The sequence below is a fragment of the Takifugu flavidus genome, chromosome 9 (genome assembly GCF_003711565.1).
Source record: "Takifugu flavidus isolate HTHZ2018 chromosome 9, ASM371156v2, whole genome shotgun sequence".
In the NCBI taxonomy this organism is placed as follows: Eukaryota; Metazoa; Chordata; class Actinopteri; order Tetraodontiformes; family Tetraodontidae; genus Takifugu; species Takifugu flavidus.
Genome location: NC_079528.1, coordinates 14,828,347 through 14,850,255, shown reverse-complemented (window position 1 = coordinate 14,850,255; position 21,909 = coordinate 14,828,347). Strand labels below are relative to the sequence as shown.

The following is a 21,909-nucleotide window of genomic DNA, read 5'->3' as shown; positions in this document are numbered from 1 at the left end:
ATGGTCTGAGTCCAAATGAACAACTGAATGGCATATTCTACAATAAACTATAGTGACTGATCCTGAAAAATTACCATATTAATGGTTTTTAAATTACAGGAAGCAACGCTTAAAATAATGATCCTGAAAAATTATGTGAAATAATAAACTGCAAGTAAGTCATTGGTGTATAATTTAAAACACACCCCTTGTGAATAGCCATTTAATTAAGCCTGTCAAAAATTTAATTTCAGTCAGTAATTTCAGTCTAATTTAATCTGTTCATTTAAAATGAGGCCAGCCTCCCAGCTAATCAATTGTCACCTAAATAGGCATTAAAGATGTAGTTAATTAGAACTGTCATCAAATATAAGTGTAGAAGGGGTCATTTGTTGCAGTACTTTGACAAGACCTTTATACAGGTTATATGAAAAAATATGTGCATGGGAAGAAAAATATATTTTTATAAATATATATTCACAAATGAAATTAAATTAGTGATTCACTCTAGTGAGTATCAGTAATAGTTACACTGGGAGCCTTTGAGTTGTGGGTGACATTGAATCGTGGAATTGCTGTTTTTTACCACCCATCAGATGAATAAACTTCTTGATGTTACGTGCTGCAAAAGCAAGTTACGGTTGCAATCTGGTTGAGATCAGGCATCTGCAAAGCGCCTAGAGACAATTTTGATTGTAACAGATGCTACATAAAGTGTAGAATCCTGAGTGTTTGATTGATTGACTGAGTCTGCATATAAGCCTCTTGTCATAATTGTCACCTGCGCCTTGCTGTCTATCACCTCCCTTGTAAGGAAGCAGCTCTATTATTATCAGATAGTCAGATGAACTGCATTTGTTGCCAGCTGTTGTTTGTTAGTGTGAATTTGTGTGAGGGTTTGTTGCCTGGTATGTCTGGACTAACGACCTGGACCACAGAAATGCACTTCTGTCCCTTTAAAAATGTGGGTCTCGGTTGCTTGCAACTGGACCCTGGTGTGGTTCTTTTACAGTGGTAATGCAAATGGACCGGAAAAGGGTGGCTTGCCCTTTTTGGGTTGTAGAGAGGTCCTGCCTCAAGTGGAGGACTTCAAGTATCTCGGGGTCTTTTTGTGGTTGGAGTACTGGACGATTGTGGTAAAGAAACAGCCGAGTCAAAATGTGAAGATCTAGATTTAGCGGTCAGTCTATGTTCCCACTCACTTATGGTCATGAACTTCGGGTAGTTACCGAAAGGACAAGATCAGATTCCTGTACCCAAAATGAGGCTATGTGCTTCTTTAGAGGTTGGCTAAAATGCTCAGTCACTCGGAAGGAGCTCAGGGTAGAACCGCCTCTCCTTTCCATTGAGAGGTGTCAGCTGAGTTGGCTCAGGCATCTCTTTCAAATGTCACCTGGACGCCTGACTAGGGATGTGTTCCTAGGGACATGTCCTACCAGAAGAAGGCCCCGAGGTAGACTCAAGACAGGCTGGAAAGAATATGGCCTCTTTCACATTGCACAAAATTAGCTCTTTGTCCCAGGGTGACGTTTTGGCACTGTGAAAGGGTTGTCATGGCATTTCGTCCTGGGTCCTGCTATTGACCCAGGAAATTAGCAAGATGCCGCTGTTTGCCTGTAATTTGAAAGCCGTCCAACATCGTCCTACTAAATTAAATGATGATGATGACGATGATGTTCTTAGCTATCGTGACAGTGCCCTTACAAGATCACAAGATCCGCAAGCTGTTCAGCTCTGGCAGGGAAGGAATATTCGGAGGCAGACTTTTGCAAAAATATTGCCACCCTGGGACACTCAGAGTGTCCCAGGGTGGCAACTTTGAGTGTCCCAACTTTGCACATTAATATACGGCCACTCAGCTCTGGTTCTACCTCCTGAGCATCTCCATCTCGGAAGCGGCGCCATGGTGCCCCTGGGTACTGTTGCAGTTTCCTGACCCAGACAGAGTATTTATTTTCAAAAATTCTTTAGAGAAATTATTCTGGAGTTTCTCCTTTGCCTAATCACTGGAGCAATACATTTGACACATTATCACTCAGACATTGTTCAATCTGCGCTGAGCTTGTAAATTTGAAAAAAAGGGCCAAATTTGCAAAGTACAAACCAAAGTTGACATTCCTGCTGTCCACTGGTTACCTCACACTTGTCTGGTGCTCGTAAAGATGTAATGATGACATTGTAGATGCAATGATCCAATGATATATGAGAGAAAGGAAAACAGCCACGCCCCTCTCAGGGAGGTCAGACCAGCTAGTGCTGGCAATGTGAAAGTGCTGATCCACGCTAGAAAATACCGCTAATTTTGTGCTGAGCGTCTCTAGGCTGGCCTGGGAGTGCCTCAGGACACTCCTTAAGAATCAAGTTGGAAATATCTGTCTCTTTGAATTCTTGTTGCAGGAATGCCCCTGAGTTTGGACTGCAAGGCATTTTTTGGCTACAGTGGAGAAAATAAACAGCCTATTGTCTACTGGATGAAAGGAGAGAAGTTTGTGGAAGAACTTGCAGGACACATCAAAGAAAGTGAAGTCAGGTAACAACATGAGTGACAAATAACACGTTTCAATATGCTTTAGATGAACCTCTTCTAACTCGGGACACTTATAATACACTTATTATGTGTATTATTCCAAATTATGGACAATATGAGCACCCAGAAAAGTGTGTGTCAACTGAGAAAATGACAAAAACACTGTTTAACTGTTGGTTAAACATCTGTTTGGGGTCATATACACAAACTGCTGCCAAAGGGGGCTATAGTGTGACACAGATTAAAGATGCTGAGGTCTTCTTCCCTGACAAAAACTAGCCGGGTGTGTCAGGTAACCCAGCAACTTTTACTTTGACTAGTTATTTCTGGAACATGGGATGGACAGAGACCAGATCAATTACTCCACAGATTCTGATTCACAGAATATTTCCTGATTTGACACAGAGGGGCTGATTTCAGATAAAGAGCTTTACGTTCTGGCCTGGCTCATAGCGGGCTGACACTGTTGTCAATATGCTGCTCCCTCTATTACAACTGAGCTCTTCAGAAGAAGCTGGGAAGCTGCAGCCAAAAGTTATGCACTGTAAAATCCTTGAGGTTCTTGATTCTAAGCCAGATTTGGAAAATGTGACTTGTTTCTTTTAAAAGTCAAAGTGATTTTTTTTGGTGTTTTCTTCTGTGCATTCATTCAGGATTTTGAAGGAGCATCTAGGAGAAAGGGAGGTGCAGCTCTCCTTAATATTTGATGCTGTCGAGGAGGCTGACCTTGACAATTACACCTGCTATGTGGAAAACCACATAGGGAGGCGCAGCGGAAGTGTTTTTCTGCGTAAGAAATGTATGTATGATGTCCATTTCTGGTACTCAGACCCAACAATTTTAACTTTTGACTCATGACTTGAGCTCCACATTTCTGATGACTGCACTATAAAACACAAGGTTGTGTTGTGTTTTGTGTTTTTATTTTTATTTTACATTTTTCATCGAAAAACAGTCAAACAGATTTGGACATTTTGACAAACACATTTTTAAGTTATCTTTATATCTTCCTGTCTGAATCAATTGATTTGTGTTGATTTTGGTTTGGTTTTTGTGTTTATTCCCATCTACCTGTGTGGATTTGTCGTGTGTCTTTTGTCTCTGTCCCATCTGTGACTAACCAATGAAGCTGATGATTCTGGTGAAACAGAAGGACTATAAATGTTTGCTCCATCAACAGAGAGGATGCTCCTCTGGAGGGCTTTATCACCACAGAGTGGGGAGGTCTATCAGTGAATTCCTAAAGAAACCATTGTCCCAATGGAAAATATTTGCTGTATCACAAACAATAAACCACAAATAAATCAAGATATTGAATGTCATCAAGAAAAACTGTGGCAAGACTATAGCACTGAGGATTTGAGGAGGGAACTGAAAGAGGTTAAGAAAAGCTTTAGGGAGAAGATTCAGAACACGTTTAGTGATAGTAACCAAAAAAAAGGCTGGGAGAAAACTGATGGGCTCCAACTAGCCTGGAGCCAGAGTGAAAGCAGACCTGGGATTTGCTTCTAACTTAAACCTGTTCTTCAGCAGGTTTGTCACAACCCCATTCGTGAGTTCGTAAGTGGGTCTGAGTTTTCTCAGACTTTCATCCTCATCCCCAGGTAGCACCTCCTTTCATTTTCTCAGCAGCTTTAAAGACGCTGGCCTGGGGGATTAAGGGTCCTGTGGACGTTTTTAGCTGTTCCCTGAGCTGCCCTCTTCTGAGCAGAGGTGTCAGTGCTTCTGCTGGAGCCATCCCTCCAGCTTGAGAGTCACAGCCGCAAGTGCTCCGATGACCACGGGGACCACTGATGTCCTTCCTGCCCACATCCTTTCCAGCTGCTCTCTCCGACCCTGGGAGTTCTGTGGTTCTCCTGGTCCTTCTTCCTGATGTTGCTGTCATTGGGAACTGCTACATCTGCCACTCCAACCTTTGTTCCCTCTTTGTCCACCACCATATGTTCTGGCTGGTTTACCATCACCTGTTATTCAGTCTCTATCTGGACGTTCCACAGGATCTTAGCATGGTTGTTGTCCACCACCTTTGGAGATGTGTCCCACTTTTATCTCGGATTTTCCAGTCCAAACTTGGTACAGCTGTTCTGTAAGAATAGCAGCGACCTGGTCGTGAGGTTCCACGTAGGTTGCTACATCCTACGTCCTGCTCCTACACGACTCAATGCTCATCATTTGACTCTTTACACCACAATGACTTTGAAATGAAACCAACAAGATCTAAATATTACCGTCTGTTTTACTATCGTTTTGTTTGTCCCATTACCGGTACTTCTGGCCCTTAAGTGGGAGGCTCATATAGAAATTGTTCATTTCATTTCAAATCTACTGTGGTGGTGCATAGAGCCAAAGATGAGAATTGTGTTGGTGACCTATTATTTATGATCATGTTCCGAGGGCGGTAGAGGACACTGAGTCTGAATAGACCATGTTCCGCTCCACCATTGTCGAGGCGGCTGTCGCGAGCTGTGGCTGCAAGGCCGCTGGTGCTGGTCGTGGCGGTAATCCCCGTACCCGATGGTGGACACCAGAGGTGAGGGGAGCCGTCAAGCTGAAGAAAGAGGCCTACAGGTCATGGCTGGTCTGTGGGTCTCCGGAAGCAGCTGACCGGTACAGGTTGGCTAAGCGGGTTGCGGCCGCGACAGTCACGGAGGCAAAAACTCGGGCATGGGAGGAGTTTGGTAAGGCCATGAAGGAAGACTTTCGGTCTGCTCCGAGAAGATTCTGGCAAACTGTCCGGCGCCTTAGGGGCGGCAGGTGGCAACTCGCACACACCGTGTTAGGTGTGCGTGGGGAGCTGCTGATGTCTCCTGGGGCAATTATCCGGCGGTGGAAGGAATACTTCCAGGAGCTCCTCAATCCTACCAACACGCATCCTCAAGGTGGAACAGAGTCGGATGACCAGGAGGTGGACCATCCAATTTCCAGAGCGGAAGTTGCCGAGGTAGTGAAACAGCTGCCCGGCGGCGGAGCTCCGGGAGCGGATGAGATCCGCCCGGGGTATCTTAAGGCTCTGGATGTTGTAGGGCTGTCCTGGTTGACACGCCTCTGCAACATTGCGTGGACATCGGGGGCAGTGCCCTTGGACTGGCAGACCGGGGTGGTGGTCCCTATTTTTAAGAGGGGGGACCAGAGGGTGTGTTCCAACTATAGGGGGATCACACTCCTCAGCCTCCCTGGGAAAGTCTATGCCAGGGTGCTGGAAAAGAGGATTAGACTGATAGTTGAACCTCTGATCGAGGAGGAACAATGCAGGTTTCGCCCTGGTCGTGGAACCACGGATCACCTCTTTACCCTTGCTGGGGTGCTTGAGGGGGGTTGGGAGTTTGCCCAACCAGTCCACATGTGTTTTTGTGGACTTGGAAAAGGCTTATGACCAGGTCCCCACCCTGTGGGGGGTGCTCCGGGAGTATGGGGTGGAGGGTCCCTTGATAAGGGCCGTCCAGTCCCTGTACCAAAGGAGCAGGAGTTTGGTCCAGATAGCCGGTTGTAAGTCGGACTCGTTCCCAGTGAGGGTTGGACTCCGCCAGGGCTGCCCTTTGTCACCGGTTCTGTTCATAACTTTTATGGACAGAATTTCTAGGTGCAGCCGGGGAGTGGAGGGTGTCGAGTTCGGTGGGCGGAGGATCTCGTCACTGCTTTTTGCGGATGACGTAGTTCTTCTGGCGCCATCGAGCAGGGACCTCCAACAAATGCTGGGACGGTTGGCAACCGAGTGTGAAGCGGCAGGGATGCGGATCAGCACCTCCAAGTCAGAGTCCATGGTCCTCGCTCGGAAAAAGGTAGAGTGCCTTCTCCGGGTTGGGGAGGAGGTCCTGCCCCAGGTGGAGGAGTTCAAGTATCTCGGAATCTTGTTCATGAGTGAGGGCAGGATGGAACAGGAGATCGACAGGCGGATCGGCACGCCGTCAGCAGTGATGCGGGCGCTTAACCGATCCAGTCCTCACCTATGGCCATCAACGCTGGGTGATGACCGAAAGAAAGAGATCGCGGATACAAGCGGCTGAAATGAGTTTCCTCCGCAGGGTGGCCGGGCTCAGCCTTAGAGATAGGGTGAGAAGCTCGGACATCCGGGAGGGGCTCGGAGTAGAACCGCTGCTCCTCCACAACGAGAGGAGTCAGTTGGGGTGGCTCGGGCATCTGGCTAGGATGCCTTCCGGACGCCTCCCTTTAGAGGTGTTCCGGACATGTCCCACCGGGAGGCGGCCTCGTGGCCAGCCCAGGACTAGGTGGAGAGATTACATCTCTCGCCTGGCTTGGGAGCGGCTGGGGGTTCCCCCGGAAGAGCTGATGGAAGTGGCCGGGGAGAGGGCTGTCTGGGAATCCCTCCTGAAGCTGCTGCCCCCACGACCCGGATCCGGATAAGTGGGAGAAAACGAAACGAAACCTATTATCTATAGACCTGATTGGATAATATGATAATCACTTTTCATCTTTAACAAAATATTCAATTTTTTAAGAAGTTTTCTATGCATATGCTTTGATTAAAGCCCTGACGAAGAAATGCTAAAAAGTTTGGTTTTTTAAAAGTCCAAATTGAATTTTAACTAGAATATTGAACCTGCGGGCTCATGCACACCTCCGTGCTTGTGGCAGAGTGTCATTGTGCTTGTTCATAACAGTTTGATGATCGAGCAGCAGGACTAAAAATGTTACACACTCATTAAATATGAGTCGTGCCGTAGTCAGGGGTATCATAGCATGTTATAGATGGCTATAATTCTGAAGATAATTTGATTATTTAAGAAAAGTTTAGACTTTAATAAATAAGTGCCACAAATCCAATTTTGACATAGAAAAGGAAACTAATGTATCTACTTAAGCTCTTCTTCTGTAGAAGGTCATCATGTAATAACAGTAGTTTAACGTCTTGTGTCTCTGAATGCAGATATGTATCGTCTGGAGTTGGCTGGTGGTCTGGGGATCATCTTGTTGTTGCTGGGAGTCCTAACAGCATTTTATAAGTGTTACAACCTGGAGATCGTACTTTGCTATAGGAGGCACTTTGGGAGTGATGAAACAGAGGATGGTGAGCCTTAAAACATAAATAAATGCATGTCTCCAAACACGCAGGTAAAGTAATCAACTCAAAAAATGGTATACATGCAAAATTATTTAATCAAACTAAACAATTCAGAGAATTTCTTTAGGTTTTTAAATGTTTAAACGGATATTATTATTATTACTTTTCTAAGTGTATAAGCCATGGACAATGTCCACGAGTGAGGATCGTAATGTCTTTGTATTATTATTATTGCTGTTGTTGTTATCATCCCCAAATGATCACATTTTTGAGCCCTGTTTATGCCAGAAAACTCCCAAAAATGTGCATCAGCAGTTGGATATATAAAAGGTTTTGGAACTCAAAGATTTCTATAAATTTAATTTCTGTTTCTTCAGTGAAATAACATTTTTTACTAAGAATGAATAGAGTAACATAGGTAGATGAAAAGTGCCACACATATGGATCCCTGTAGGATCATAAAACCTCCAATTAACAGGAAACCAGTCCGTTTAGCTACTGTGGTCAGTTGAGGCCACGTTTGACCTGTTTTGGCCTTTTCTGCACTTGGAATTTGAAGGATCAAAGGCTGTTGGGTTACAGCAAATTGAGGTGGGAATTGTCACACATCAACAAGACAATATGTAAACTTTCTGAAATGCAAATAACATGGAAGAAAAACAGAAATATAAAGGAGGATATACTTGAAAGGCCCTCAGAATCATTGTGATTCACTCATCACTCAGATTCTTTATTGTAGTGGCTTGAAATTTTCTGGCCTGAACACTTTTCCAAAAACCCTCCCCACAAATACAGTCGCCATGTCAGAGGAAAAGCCAAAGGAGGGAGTCAAGAGAATGATCACATCAACCTCAAGGTTGCAGGGCAGGATGGTTCTGTGGTTCAGTTCAAAATCAAAAGGCACACACCCCTCAACAAACTCATGAAGGCTTACTGTGAACGACAGGGCCTTCAGATAAGGCAGATCAGATTCAGGTTTGATGGCCAGCCTATCAACGAGACAGATACACCTGCACAGCTGGAGATGGAAGATGAAGACACCATAGATGTATTCCAGCAGCAGACAGAAGGTCGCTGCTAAACCCTCCCCACCTTGTTGGCAGCCACCCTAAGATCTTTCCCTCAGTCACCTTCACTGTTCCACTGCTTGTCTCAGATTATAATTATTATTATTATTCCTCTCTACATTTAAATAAGTTTTTCACGGTTCCATAATGATGTAGTATGGGGCTGATTAATGTACTGTCTCAAACAGAACTGAATTTTGTGCATGTCTCTCTGTTGGCCAATCAGGGCAACGCGTTCTTCTGGCACCGCAAGCTACGATTGGATCAACAGCCTTTCACAGCTCTTACTGGTGTGTCAGTCCCTCCCAGGCGCTCTCCAGTGACAGTTTAGTATCCTGTAATGTGTGATCCCCGGAGGCTGAATGCATTCCGTTCTAAGGTTTGTGTCCAGAGGTCGCAGTCGGTGGGCACAGAAAAAGGTTTGTGACCATGATGAGGAATCAGCTCTGAGGGAAACAATATTCAATCCTCCACTTTCCCTTTGTGGTATGAGGGGCAACAACAACAAAAACAATAATACTAACAACAACAACAATAATAATAATTAATAATAATGCTGTAGTAATTTCATGGTCCGGAGACATAAACAGAGAGTTTTAAATGGTTTCTAAGGTTTCAGTAAGGTTTCCAGGAAACATGAAAACCTGCTGAGTTGTAATGTGCAGAGTAACTGATGAACTGATCTTGTGTCTCTTGTGTGAACTGTGTCCTTTTCCAACTGTGTCACAGACAATAAGGAGTATGACGCCTACCTGTATTACACCAAAGTGGATTTCAACTCATTGTGCAGGTCAGTTGTCTCTGACTCTTCAGAGTGGTCACACCATCAAAACTAGCTGCAGTTTGCACCACATTGCACCGTTTGTTGGATAGCAGCTGCATGAATAGTGTCCCTGTATGTTGAGAGACTTTTATTTTGTGCTACACATACTAAACCATACATTAAAAATTGAAAAAAAGAAAATGCCTACTTTAGTCTGGAGCAGCTTTTTTTGAACTTCACTTTGGTTGGTCATCCTTTGGAGAGCGGGGTAGATGTGGCACACAGAGTCTCACAGAAGCTCTGGTACCTCTCCGTAGACAGCAAGGGGGCATGAGTCCATGAGAGGGGTGATGGGGCTGCCTGATGATGGTGGGAGCTCTGAGGATGCAGGGCTGCTCCGAGGCTCCTTCATGTAGGGGAGATGGGCACCATTATGGTGCTCCTGTGAAAAGTGGGGTGGTGAGAAGTGTTCTTTCAGGCCTTTCTGAGCTGCCACAGGTGTTGAAGATGACTCTGGGCTCTTTTGATGAATGCAGTGGTGACATCTTTGCATGCACCAGATGGACTCCCAGGAACTGGATGTTGCTGCTCAGTTCCACACCAGCACCACAGATGGTTACTGATGCCTGATGTTTGCCAGTCAATCACCATGTCCATCATTGTTTCCACATTCCAACTGAGCTTGTGGACAGCTCCACCTCTCTCCTCTACAGACTCACCAGTGTCATGGATGAGCTCATATGAGGCTGAGCGGAAGTCAATAAGTAGGATTCTAGCAAAGGTGTTTTCATCTCTAGGTGAGACAGTGGGAAGTGGAGTGTGGCGCCCTCTGTGGATCACTTGGTCCAGTATTCAAGCATAGCTCAACTATAAACCCCAAAAATTCTCATGTTAAAAAATGGATTTCATATTTTAAATAATATCAGAGGCTTCCAGCAACCTCTGTTGTCTAATTGCACTCTTCTGTCTTTGAGTCTTTGATGCTTCCTTGCTTTTGTTCTGTTGTGATGATGGGTTCCAACTGTATACATTGAACTTAACTTTGCTTAAGCTAAAAGAAATTCCACTTCTGGATTGATGGAAACTTTTTTGAATTAAATAATCTATATTTCAAATGAGCAAAATGACATTTTATTTTTACATTTATGACTTAATTTTTATTTTTTTATTTTCACTCCCCGTCAGAATGAACGATGATGAGGAAACCTTGGCTTTGGAGATCCTGCCAGATGTTTTAGAGAACCAGTATGGATACAAGCTGTTCATACCAGATAGAGATCTAATACCCAGTAGCAGTAAGTATCCATTAATCTGTGGAGAGATTTCCAGGGGATCTCCGCTAACATTTGTTACACAACTTTAACATGTACATTCATTTGAAACTGTTACACGTTGGTTCAGAACTCGCTTCTGTCACATCATTCATTTGCATTTCTGTTTATGGGTTCTTCCTTGTTCAAGAGGCTGTGTATCACAGCAGATGTCTGACAGGCAATGCTGGAACTAGATTGAAGGTAGTGACCCCTGCACTGACCCCTGGACCATCCGAGGTCTGTGCAGAGAGCAGTAAGTCAGTCGGGTTTCCGTGAGATTGACTCTCTTGTCAGCTTCCTGTGAGCCTGCACCTCCCCCCACCTCCTCCTTGTGCAGAGAAGGAGGTTCACGCCTTTGTTTAGTTTCTGGAGGACCTTTAAGAAGAAAGCGCAATGGTGGATGCCCCCAGCTTCAGGAGGGATTCCCAGACAGCCCTCTCCCTGGCCACTCCATCAGCTCCTCCGGGGGAACCCCCAGCCGCTCCCAAGCCAGGCGAGAGATGTAATCTCTCCACCTAGTCCTGGGCCGGCCACAAGGCCGCCTCCCGGTGGGACATGTCCGGAACACCTCTAAAGGGAGGCGTCCGGAAGGCATCCTAGCCAGATGCCCGAGCCACCCCAACTGACTCCTCTCGATGTGGAGAAGCAGCGGTTCTACTCCGAGCTCCTCCCGGATGTCCGAGCTATCTCTAAGGCTGAGCCCGGCCACCCTGCGGAGGAAACTCATTTCAGCCGCTTGTATCCGCGATCTCGTTCTTTCGGTCATCACCCAGCGTTGACGGCCATGGGTGAGGACTGGGACGTAGATCGACCGTTAAATCGAGAGCTTTGTCTTTCGGCTCAGCTCCTTCTTCACCACGACGGATCGGTTGAGCGCCCACATCACTGCTGACGCCGCTCCGATCCGCCTGTCGATCTCACGCTCCATCCTACCCTCACTCGTGAACAAGATTGTTGAAAGTTTTTTTTTAAATTCATTTTTAATTTTAGATCTGCCTGATTTGTTTTAAGCAGAGAGATCATTAGCATTCTGTTCCCTGCTAGCTCAGCTCAGGCTCAGCTTTAAAGATTCTGGCAACCACAAATAAACCGGCAAACCAGGATGAAGCTGGCTTTGAGAATATAATGCTGCTGTCCGCTTCTCCAGATGTGATACCGCTGGGACTCTAAAGAGTTTAAAGCAACCTAGCCACACCAACCAGGATGGCTCATGCGTCCATCTTAAGCATACAGGGCAATTAGACTATTTAACATGTGCGCTTTCTGTGAAGAAACACCTCATTCCAGATTTCATCACTGACTGCAAGCATGGCTTTCTCTGGCATGGCAGCAACCTGATGACAAGGCTAAACTGCAGAAAGCTACAAGCCCTGAGTGATGAGTTATGGTGCAAGCAGAAGTTTGATACAAACTGCTGTCAAACATGACCCAGTGCAGCACGTGCAACAGTTCCTCAGTGGTCTGGTGGTTCGGGGGTGCTGCGTGCTACTCACATGCTCGGTCGTGCTCATCTGTCTCACCTGCCAGCACTGGTAAACTGGCTCGCACCCTTGTCCCCTGTAACGTGCATCGTTTTGGTATACAAATACCTCCAAAAATGCAACAGTTTCTGCCCAAGAAATACTGTTGGCTCCCTGCTAAATTCTTATTATCCATAAAATTCTTGTTCTTCCATTCTTCCGTCTGAAACATCCGGCCTGTCCCACTTTCAAATGAATGTTTTCTTTTTTTATATAAGATGGGTCTGAAGTTTCACAAACTTTTGTGTTTCCTCTGGTTTGATGGATATTTTAAAAACGATAGTACAGCTGATGAAGATGTTTCATTTAATTTATTCCAAGAGTTCAACTACGTGATGAGCTCTACTCATATGAAGTGGAAACATCATGTCCACGAAGAAACTAGAATCCAATCACCTGGACACCTTATCACAGGCAGCACTCCAGCCAAAACAGCAGAGATACAGTCCTATCATGGTCTGAGAAGATCATTTGGAACTTTAACACGTGACGTTTCTGTGCAGTGATTAACTCCACATACTGACTGAATCATTTGTGTCGTCAGTCCCTTTGATTTTATAATGACAAGTTTAAATACAGGCCTATCATTTGTTGGTGCATGTGGATCAAGTGAAGTAAGTCATTAATCAGTGGCCAATTACTACACTCTTAAAACAAAGAGGTTGTAGACCTGCTGCTAAAGAAAAATGAATTTGGCGTTGAAGACAACCACCAGTCAACAATTTTCGGGTTGGGTTTTACAGACGGGGTAAATTTAGAGATTCTAAATACAGGGAACAAGCACATGTTTATTTTTCATTTTGTTGTCTGTTATTTTCTTTCATTTAACAAAATGCTGACATGACATTAACCAAACTGTTTACTCACCTGCAACAATACAGCGATACTGCTCAGTCAGCAGAGGATAGATGTAAACAGCATTAAAGACGAAGCACAAAGAAATTTAAGGGCTCATCAGAGCCTTCCTATTTTTCTAGAGCCAACAAGGGGGGAGACTAACTGCTTTTGTGATGGTTAATTCATTTTCTTACAATTGTGAAGAAACACAGAAGTCTTGACTAGCAAAAGCAGAAGGAACATGTGTCTCCAGAGGATCTGGATCTTAGACAGTCTGTTTAGTTAGACAGTCAGCTACAATACGATTAAGAAATCTGTTTTCCTCAAAGAGAGTAGCCTTTTATTTTCAAAAATATCAGGTTTTCCAACTTTCCAGCTTGACGGTCCTTGTCGGGGAATTATATATGCTTTAACCCTAGATCTAGTTCTGGTTTCCCAGGTTTCTTTTCAGCACTGTGGCCAAATTAACTAAGAGTCACAGTGTTTTAGATCCACATATCTCTTCTTCCCTTAGTGGTGAAGACTTCATGAGCTTCTTCACTGATAAAGTTCTAGCTATCAGAGAAAAAGCTAACCAGGCCAACAACTGGACCATCACCAGATGTACTGACTGTGGGAACATACAGGTTCTCCAACGAGCCCTGAAACTCCTTCACCCCTATATATTTTTCTGAGGCATCATCGCTAATTCAGAAATTCAAGTCCACCACGTGTCTTTGAGATCCCATCCCAACACACCTGTTGAAGGATGTTTTACCATTGATAGGAAGTTCTATCCTGGACCAGATCAATGGTTCTTTAGTGACAGGCTATGTACCCCGATCCTACAAGGTGGCAGTGATTAAGCCGTTGCTTAAAAAAACATCACTGGATCCTGACGTATTAGCAAATTATAGGCCAATATCCAACCTTCCTTTTATCTCTAAAGTTCTTGAGAAGGTGGTGGTGAGAAGGTGGTGGTGGTGAGAAACAGCCTGTTTGAGATGTTTCAGTCAGGCTTTAGAGCTCATCACAGCACAGAAATGGCACTTCTTAAAGTTACTAATGATCTTCTCATAGCTTCAGATCATGGACTGGTCTCTATGCTGGTTCTGCTGGATCTCAGTGCTGCTTTTGATACAGTTGATCACAGCATCCTGTTACATAGACTGGAACATGTGACTGGGATTAAAGGGACAGCACTAGACTGGTTTAGATCATATTTATCTGATAGATACCAGTTTGCTCATGTCCATGGTGTTCCCTCCTCATACAGTAGGGTTAGCCATAGAGTTCCTCAAGGTTCTGTACTTGGACCAATCCTCTTCACCTTATACATGCTTCCCTTAGGGAACATTATTCGGCAGCATGGGATAAATTTTCATTGTTATGCTGATGACACTCAGCTTTATTTATTCATGAAACCAGAGGAGACAGAGAAGTTAGTGAAGCTCCAGACCTGTCTTAAAGACATAAAGTCCTGGATGTCTTCAAATTTTCTCCTCCTTAACCCAGGAAAAACTGAGGTCATGGTGTTTGGTCCTGAACCTCTCAGGGATAGATTAGATCACATGATCACTCTAGATGGTATCTCATTAACATCTAGTCTCTCTGTGAGGAATCTAGGAGTAACTTTTGATCAAAATCTCTCCTTCAACTCACACATTAAATTAGTCTCTAGAAGTGCCTTTTTTCACTTGAGGAACATCACAAAGATCAGGAAGCTACTGACACGGCATGATGCTGAAAAGTTAGTCCATGCATTTGTTACTTCCAGGCTGGACTATTGTAATTCTTTATTATCAGGGTGTCCAAACAGCTCTTTAAGAAGCCTCCAGTTGATCCAAAATGCTGCAGACAGGTATTGACAAAAGAGATCACATAACTCCTGTAATGGCGTCGCTTCATTGGCTGTCCGTTAAATTTAGAATAATTTTTAAAACCCTTCTTTTGACCTACAAGGTCCTCAGAGGCCTAGCTCCATCCTACCTGGAGGAGCTAGTCATACCTTATCAGCCCAATAGACCGCTCCGCTCTCAGAATGCTGGTCTACTTGTGGTTCCCAGAGTTTCTAGGAGTAGAATGGGGGGCTGAGCATTTAGCTACCAGGCCCCCCTGCTATGGAACCAGCTCCCTGTCCAGGTACGGGAGGCTGACTCCATCGCTACTTTTAAGATCAGACTTAAAACTTACCTCTTTGAAAAAGCTTATTGTTACTAATTCTGTAGTTCCAGTTACCATCATAGATAGACAAATTATCATACTTAGGGGGTCGTCTAATCGTTAGGTCACATTCTAGCTATGCTGTTATAGGCCAAGGCTACCGGGGTCCGGAAACATGATCACCTGACAGGCCTCTGTCACCCCACTGGGTCGGGTGTGTAGTTTTGTGTGTGTTTCTGTGCTCTGTGCTCTGTGCTCTGTGCTCTATGCTCTGTGCTCTGTGCTCTGTGCTCTGTGCTCTGTGCCTCTCCTCTCCTCTCCTCTCCTCTCCTCTCCTCTCCTCTCCTCCTCTCCTCTCCTCTCCTCTCCTCTCCTCTCTTCTCCCCCTCCCTCTTTCTCTCCTTCTCCTCTCCTCTCCTCTCCTCTCCTCTCCCCCTCCTTCTTCTTCTCCTTCTCCTTCTCCTTCTCCCTCTCCTCTCCTCTCCTCCTCTCCTCTCCTCTCCTCTCCTCTCCTCTCCTCTCCCTCTCCTCTCTTCTCCCCCTCCCTCTTTCTCTCCTTCTCCTCTCCTCTCCTCTCCTCTCCTCTCCCCCTCCTTCTTCTTCTCCTTCTCCTTCTCCTTCTCCCTCTCCTCTCCTCTCCTCTCCTCTCCTCTCCTCTCCTCTCCTCTCCTCTCCTCTCCTCTCCTCTCCTCTCCTCTCCATTCTATCCTCTACCTGTCCTCCCCCCTCTCCTCTCTCTCTACCCAGCCGGCCATCAGCAGGAGGGTCCCCCTACATGAGCCTGGTCCTGCTCAAGGTTTCTTCCTGTTAAAGGGGAGTTTTTCCTTGCCACTGTTGCTTGTCTGGGGTTAGGCCCTGGGATTCTGGAAAGCACCTTGAAACAATTTTGATTGTATAAGACGCTATATAAATAAAGATTGATTTGATTTGATTTAAGAAACTCCCCATCTGTTATTTTGATAAGTGTATGACCATTCTGGATTCCACCACCCCTTTTCTACTGGAAGAACGCCTGGGCCTGATGACTTTAAGATACACTGCCTGTCCCGTTCTGATTCACTCACAGACATGTCAGCAGACCGACCTCTGAAGGACACACAATCGTCCTGTTATACCATCGTAATGGAAGCACATATGTGAAGTGTGTCATGCATGGGAAATGCCACTGCAGCTTGAGTAATACGTTTTTATCACTCCTGTCAGCACACCGACAAAAATCCCAGATCTGTGAGCTGCTCAGCTCCTGCAGAGAAGAGATTACACAGTGCCTGAACTGGCAACATGAACAGCCGGGGATGCACTTCGGAACCTAATCACTAGAAATAGAATTTTGGCAAAATAGGCAAATGTTGTTTTCCAGATTAGCCGCCTTTGCTAAATTAGTGCTGGGACACTGGGCAGTCTGCGCTGAGCTTGTCAACTTCACAAAAGGGACAAAATTGCAAAGTCTGAAACAAATAGGTTAATCGTTACCTCGCTAAAGTTCCATGCTGTCCATGGTTTAGCTCGCAGTCTTCCGGCGGATGTAAAGGCGTAGTGACGACAGTATCAACATAATGAAGTATGAGGGGAGGGAAAAAAGCCACTAATCTCTCAACCGCTGCTGCTGGCAATGTGTGGAAAGGCCACCTTAGAAAACTCTTCAAGGACAGACACATTTAGGTATGAAAGCATTAGCTCGGCATGCTACGAGACAACAAGAGGGGAGAAGGTGCGTGTCTCCATAGGAATTTACAGTTTTTGGGACAGTGGCTCCCCACAATCCTGTCCTGTGGAAAATGTGTGGATGTTTTTAGACGACAGCAGCTTTGAGTTAAGGATCAGTTATAGACTTACACATTCTCCCTCTATTTAATTCATCTGTTTTGTAATTATGCTTTTGAAAGTCCTTTACAGCTAAATGTCAGCTTGACTTAAAAAAATATATATAGTACAAAATTTTAGCAACATAAGTTTTAATCTTGACCTCAGCAGTTCCTCCATCCTAAATTGCTACAGTTTTGTCATGAAATGGTTCACTATGTGTTTTAACCTCTTTAAGGAAGGCCAGGATGTCACTTTGCATAGTTATCTTGGTAACTCCTTTGGAAACATTGCTTCTTGTTGTCTTTCTTCTCTTATATTTCTCCAAGCTTACGTTGAGGACTTGGCTCGCAGCGTGGATCAAAGCAGACGTCTCATCCTTGTTTTGACTCCAGATTTTGTTGCCAAAAGAGGCTGGAGTGTCTTCCTGATTGAGACTCGTCTCCATTCCATGCTGGTTACTGGAGAGATCAAGGTGTTCATTTGAGGAGGCAAACTGAAAAGCTAGTTTTATGCAAACAGATTGGGATTACATTCTGTAGTATTGCTTGGTTGATGGTATTGAGGTGTTATCTAGGTTCCAAAAACCTGATGTGTAGCTGTGTTTCTGTCTGCAGGTGATCATGATTGAGTGTGTAGACCTGAAGAACGTTATCAATTACCAAGAGGTGGAATTGCTTAAACAAACAATTAAGGTAAGAATGACAATGTGTGGAGTAGTTGTGTGATGTGAAAACCTTCAGCTAAAAAGTTACATTTCTCTTCAGGCGCTATCGGTTATTAAGTGGAAGGGTCCAAAGAGCAACAAGCCCACTTCTAAGTTTTGGAAACAGATGTTATATGAGATGCCTGCTAAACAGAAAGAGATTCTGTCTAAAGATCAGGTAAACATGTTGTCTTGCAGAATAATTTGAACAATATATAAATTGAACTTCGTTAAATTGGCAGTTTTCATTGAAATATTCCTGCAGTTTTAGTAGATGCTATTTATAGAATGTATTTTTTGAAGGAGTCTAGATATACATCATATGTGTGCATATATCAGGGGTGTGTGGTCCAGGGAGGCAAAGACCATTGTCAGATGTTAGCCAGAGAAAACAAATGATTTGAACAAAGGTAAAAGAAACCTTCTTTGTCAGGCTAGAACATCCATCCTTAAGGTGTTTCCTTTGATCCTCTTATAACACAGTACTGACTACTCTCCTCAAACAGGGAGACACCCATTCACACAAAGGTGGAATCACCCCTGACTCGTCAGACGTGACCCTAACCACTCACCCGATGGACACTGCATCAGCTGGTTTCTTGAGGCCTTTTTTGGTCCATGACTAACTGCTATTCATGAAACCTACTCCCTGGTGGTCAGAATTCATCCTTTTCACACTGCATCTTAAATAGTCTCAACTCCTACCAAACCAGAAGAATGAAGACTTCAAATGCTACTTCAGTTGCTTTCAACAATGCAGTTGACTCTTCACTAGACTTTAAGGGAATAATATGACCTGGCTGAATGAAAATCTACAAAGACATACAGTATAGCCACCCACATGTCAAACAATAGTTACGACCCTTTATCTCCAAGAATTTACTCTAAGAATCCTCATAGACAAGTTAGAGATTAAAGAGACGCCATATTGAGTAATGCTCAAGATCAACTAATCTATTCCTCAGAAGGTTAAGATTAAGATTAAGATGTACTTTATTCATCCCCGTGAGGAAATTGAATTGCAGTAGCAACCTATACAAAGTATAGAAACAGAATAAATACAGATAAGATTAGAACATTATAAGCATATATACAGCATATATTATAAGCATATATATATAATATATACATAATATAATATATACATATTATAAGCATTATAAGCATATATATATAAATATAGAATAAAATAGAAATAAAATTACAACATAAACATTACACAATTATTGTTATTGGCTGGGTTAGGATGAGTTATACAGTTTGATGGCGGACGGCAGGAATGACTTCCTGTACCGTTCCTTAGAGCAGCGAGGCTGCAGGAGTCTGCTGCTGAAGCTGCTTCTCAGGTTGTCCACTGTGTTATGGAGGTGGTGGGAGGGATTGTCCATGATTGTCCGCAATTTCAGCACCATCCTGTCCTCACCACCTCGTCCAAGTCTACAGCCAACAACAGACCCTGCCTTTTTAATGAGTTTGTTGAGTCTGTTGGCATCCTTTGCTTTAATGCCTGCTCCCCAGCACACTGCAGCAAAGAAGATGGTACTAGCCATGACAGACTGATAGAACATGTGGAGCATCCTGCTGCAAACACTGAAGGACCTGAGTCTCCTGAGGAAATAGAGTCTGCTCATGGCCTTATTGTAGACAGCATCGGTGTTTGTGGACCACTCCAGTTTATTGTCCAACTGAACACCCAGGAACCTGTAAGATGAGACTATTTCCACATCTTTCCCACTAATGCAGACTGGGGAGGGTGGGGACTTGCTTTTTCTGAAATCCACCACCATCTCCTTCGTCTTGGTCACGTTGAGCTGCAGAAGGTTCTCCCTGCTCCACCTAACAAAACTCTCCACAAGGTCCCTGTATTCATCCTCCTGTCCATTCTCCACACACCCGACTATGACTGTGTCATCCGAGTACTTCTGGAGATGACATGTCTCAGAGTGGTACTGGAAGTCAGCTGTGTAGGTGGTGAACAGAAAGGGGGAGAGCACAGTTCCTTGTGGAGCTCCTGTGTTGCTCATCAGGGGGTCGGACACACAGCTCCGCAGTCTCACAAACTGTGGTCGACCTGTCAGGTAGTCCTCGATCCAAGAAACAAGGGGAACATCCATCTGCATGTTCTCCAACTTAGCCCTCAGCAGTCTTGGCTGGATGGTGTTGAAGGCAGAAGAGAAGTCGAAGAACATGACCCGCACTGTGGTGTTTAGTCTGTCCAAGGAGGAGTAAGCCCTCTGTAGCAGGTATATCACTGCGTCCTCAACCCCCACCTTGGGTTGATAGGCAAACTGCAGAGGGTCTTGAAAGGGGCTCACCAGAGGTCTGAGGTGTGACAGCACCAGCCGCTCCATGACCTTCATAATGTGGGAGGTCAGTGCTATTGGCCTGTAGTCACTCGGTGCCACAGGATGGGTCTTCTTCAGCACCGGGACCAGGCAGGATGTCTTCCAAAGCACTGGGATCCTCTGAAAATGAAGGCTCTGGTTGAACAGGTGCTGCAGTATTCCACACAGCTGCCTGGAGCAGTTCTTCAGCACTCGTGGGCTGATGCCGTCCGGTCCGGCAGACTTTCTCTGGTTGAGCCTCTCCAGCTCTCTCCTCACCTGGCCAGACGTGAAGGATAGTCCTGTCGGGGGGATGGGTGACATGTTAGAATCTAAGTAGGGTGTCAGCAGGGGGGAGGGGGAAGAAGTTGGCAGAAGTGTTAGGGGCTCTGGGAGGTGTGAAGGGGACCCACTGTTATCCAGAGGAATATTGGGACAGCTGGGGGAGGGGGAGCTAGAATCAAACCTGTTGAAAAACTGGTTCAACTCATTAGCTTGGTCCACGTTCCCATCAGCTGAGCGTGTTCCTCTCTTCTGGAAGCCAGTGATTGTTCTCATCCCACTCCAAACATCCCTGGTCTGGTTCCTCTCCAGTCTCTCCTCCAGCTTCTTCCTATAGGCGTCCTTGCTCTCCTTCAGACTGCGTTTCAGTTCCTTCTGTACTCTCCTGAGCTCAGCTGGGTCCCCAGCAGTGAAGGCCCTCTTCTTCTAGTTCAAAAGGGCCTTCAGGTCACTTGTCGCCCATGGTTTGTTGTTTGGGTAACAGCGTACCTTCTTGGTGGGGACGGAGTTCTCAGTGCAGAACTTGATGTAGTCAGAAACACAGTCTGTCAGTCCATCCAGGTCCTCACCATGTGGTTCACAGAGAGCAGACCAGTTGGTGGTCTCCAGGGCATCCCGCAGACAGTCAATGGCACCATCAGACCATTGACTTGACCACCTGTTGCTAACGAACACGGCAAGTCCCCCTCCTTTCTTCTTACCGGCCGCGGTGGTGTCTCGGTCCGCTCGCACAGTGGTGAAACCAGCGATCGTCACATTAGAGTCCGGTATCAGTCCATGGAGCCATGTCTCTGTGAAACACATGATACTGGCCTCTCTGTACTCCCGCTGGGTCCGTGTGAGCGCCTCCACCTCGTCCATCTTATTTGCCAGGGACCTGACGTTCCCCGTTATGACCGCGGGGACGCAGGGTTTAAAACGTCGCCTCTTCATCCTGTTTAACTCCAGCCTTACTCCATCGTTGTTTCCTCCTCAGCTCCTTCGGGATTTGGGGCTTCTCTCCGGCCACGAAGGATGGTGGTCTTAGAGCCATCAGCTGGTCTCGTGTATAGACAATACCGGTCCGCTTCTCAGCACAGCTGATGGGGGCCGTGAATATCCCAAGCACCGCAAAACAGAGAAAAAAGTATTTGAGCCTCCAGAACATGGTGTCTGAATACTCCAGTTGTAAATGGAAAGAAAGAAAGTAAATCCAAATAGAAAAGAATGTAAACGTAAAGTATAGAAAACACTACGAAAATTTAAAAAAGAACAATTAAGTTTAGGGAGCTGCTACTACTGGCTGCCGCCTGGGACAGCGCCATTTTGATCATGCCATTGATACATGCATGGCCAGATAATATTTGTACCATGAAAACCCTTAGGGAGGATTTGGTCTAATTTGCAACATTTGCTGTGCGTAGGCTTTATCCCATGCTGGGTTAGTCCAAAGTTTTCAAGGACACGCCACCTTTATTGTCCTGTGGAATGTCAACAGGAACGTTCATGTTTTCAACAAATATTTTACATTCAAAATCCATATAGGTCATAGAGAGCAGTTCAAGGATGCTGTCCAAAAATCTATTACAGTATTTAGGGGGGCCTTATCAAGGGGGATGACATTATTCACTGTAGCAATGTTTGGGT

The 21,909-nt window shown here is 45.1% G+C and overlaps 2 protein-coding genes across 4 annotated transcripts in view; both read left to right on the top strand.

The window, feature by feature from the left end:
- Window positions 1-21,909, top strand: part of il1rapl2 (interleukin 1 receptor accessory protein-like 2) — a 60,105-nt gene that overhangs the window by 35,212 nt on the left and 2,984 nt on the right. For all 3 annotated transcript variants that reach the window (XM_057043919.1, XM_057043920.1, XM_057043921.1), the window contains 8 exons: window positions 2,377-2,509; window positions 3,160-3,305; window positions 7,392-7,532; window positions 9,323-9,383; window positions 10,542-10,651; window positions 17,301-17,446; window positions 17,589-17,666; window positions 17,739-17,855. In XM_057043919.1, the coding sequence (XP_056899899.1) occupies window positions 2,377-2,509; window positions 3,160-3,305; window positions 7,392-7,532; window positions 9,323-9,383; window positions 10,542-10,651; window positions 17,301-17,446; window positions 17,589-17,666; window positions 17,739-17,855 (932 nt within the window). The remainder of the gene's footprint in view (window positions 1-2,376; window positions 2,510-3,159; window positions 3,306-7,391; window positions 7,533-9,322; window positions 9,384-10,541; window positions 10,652-17,300; window positions 17,447-17,588; window positions 17,667-17,738; window positions 17,856-21,909) is intronic.
- On the top strand, window positions 7,590-9,312 carry LOC130531805 (small ubiquitin-related modifier 3-like). Its single transcript, XM_057043972.1, is given in 2 exon segments — window positions 7,590-8,357; window positions 8,360-9,312. Coding segments are annotated over 2 exon segments (279 nt in total). The 5' UTR covers window positions 7,590-8,326; the 3' UTR covers window positions 8,608-9,312.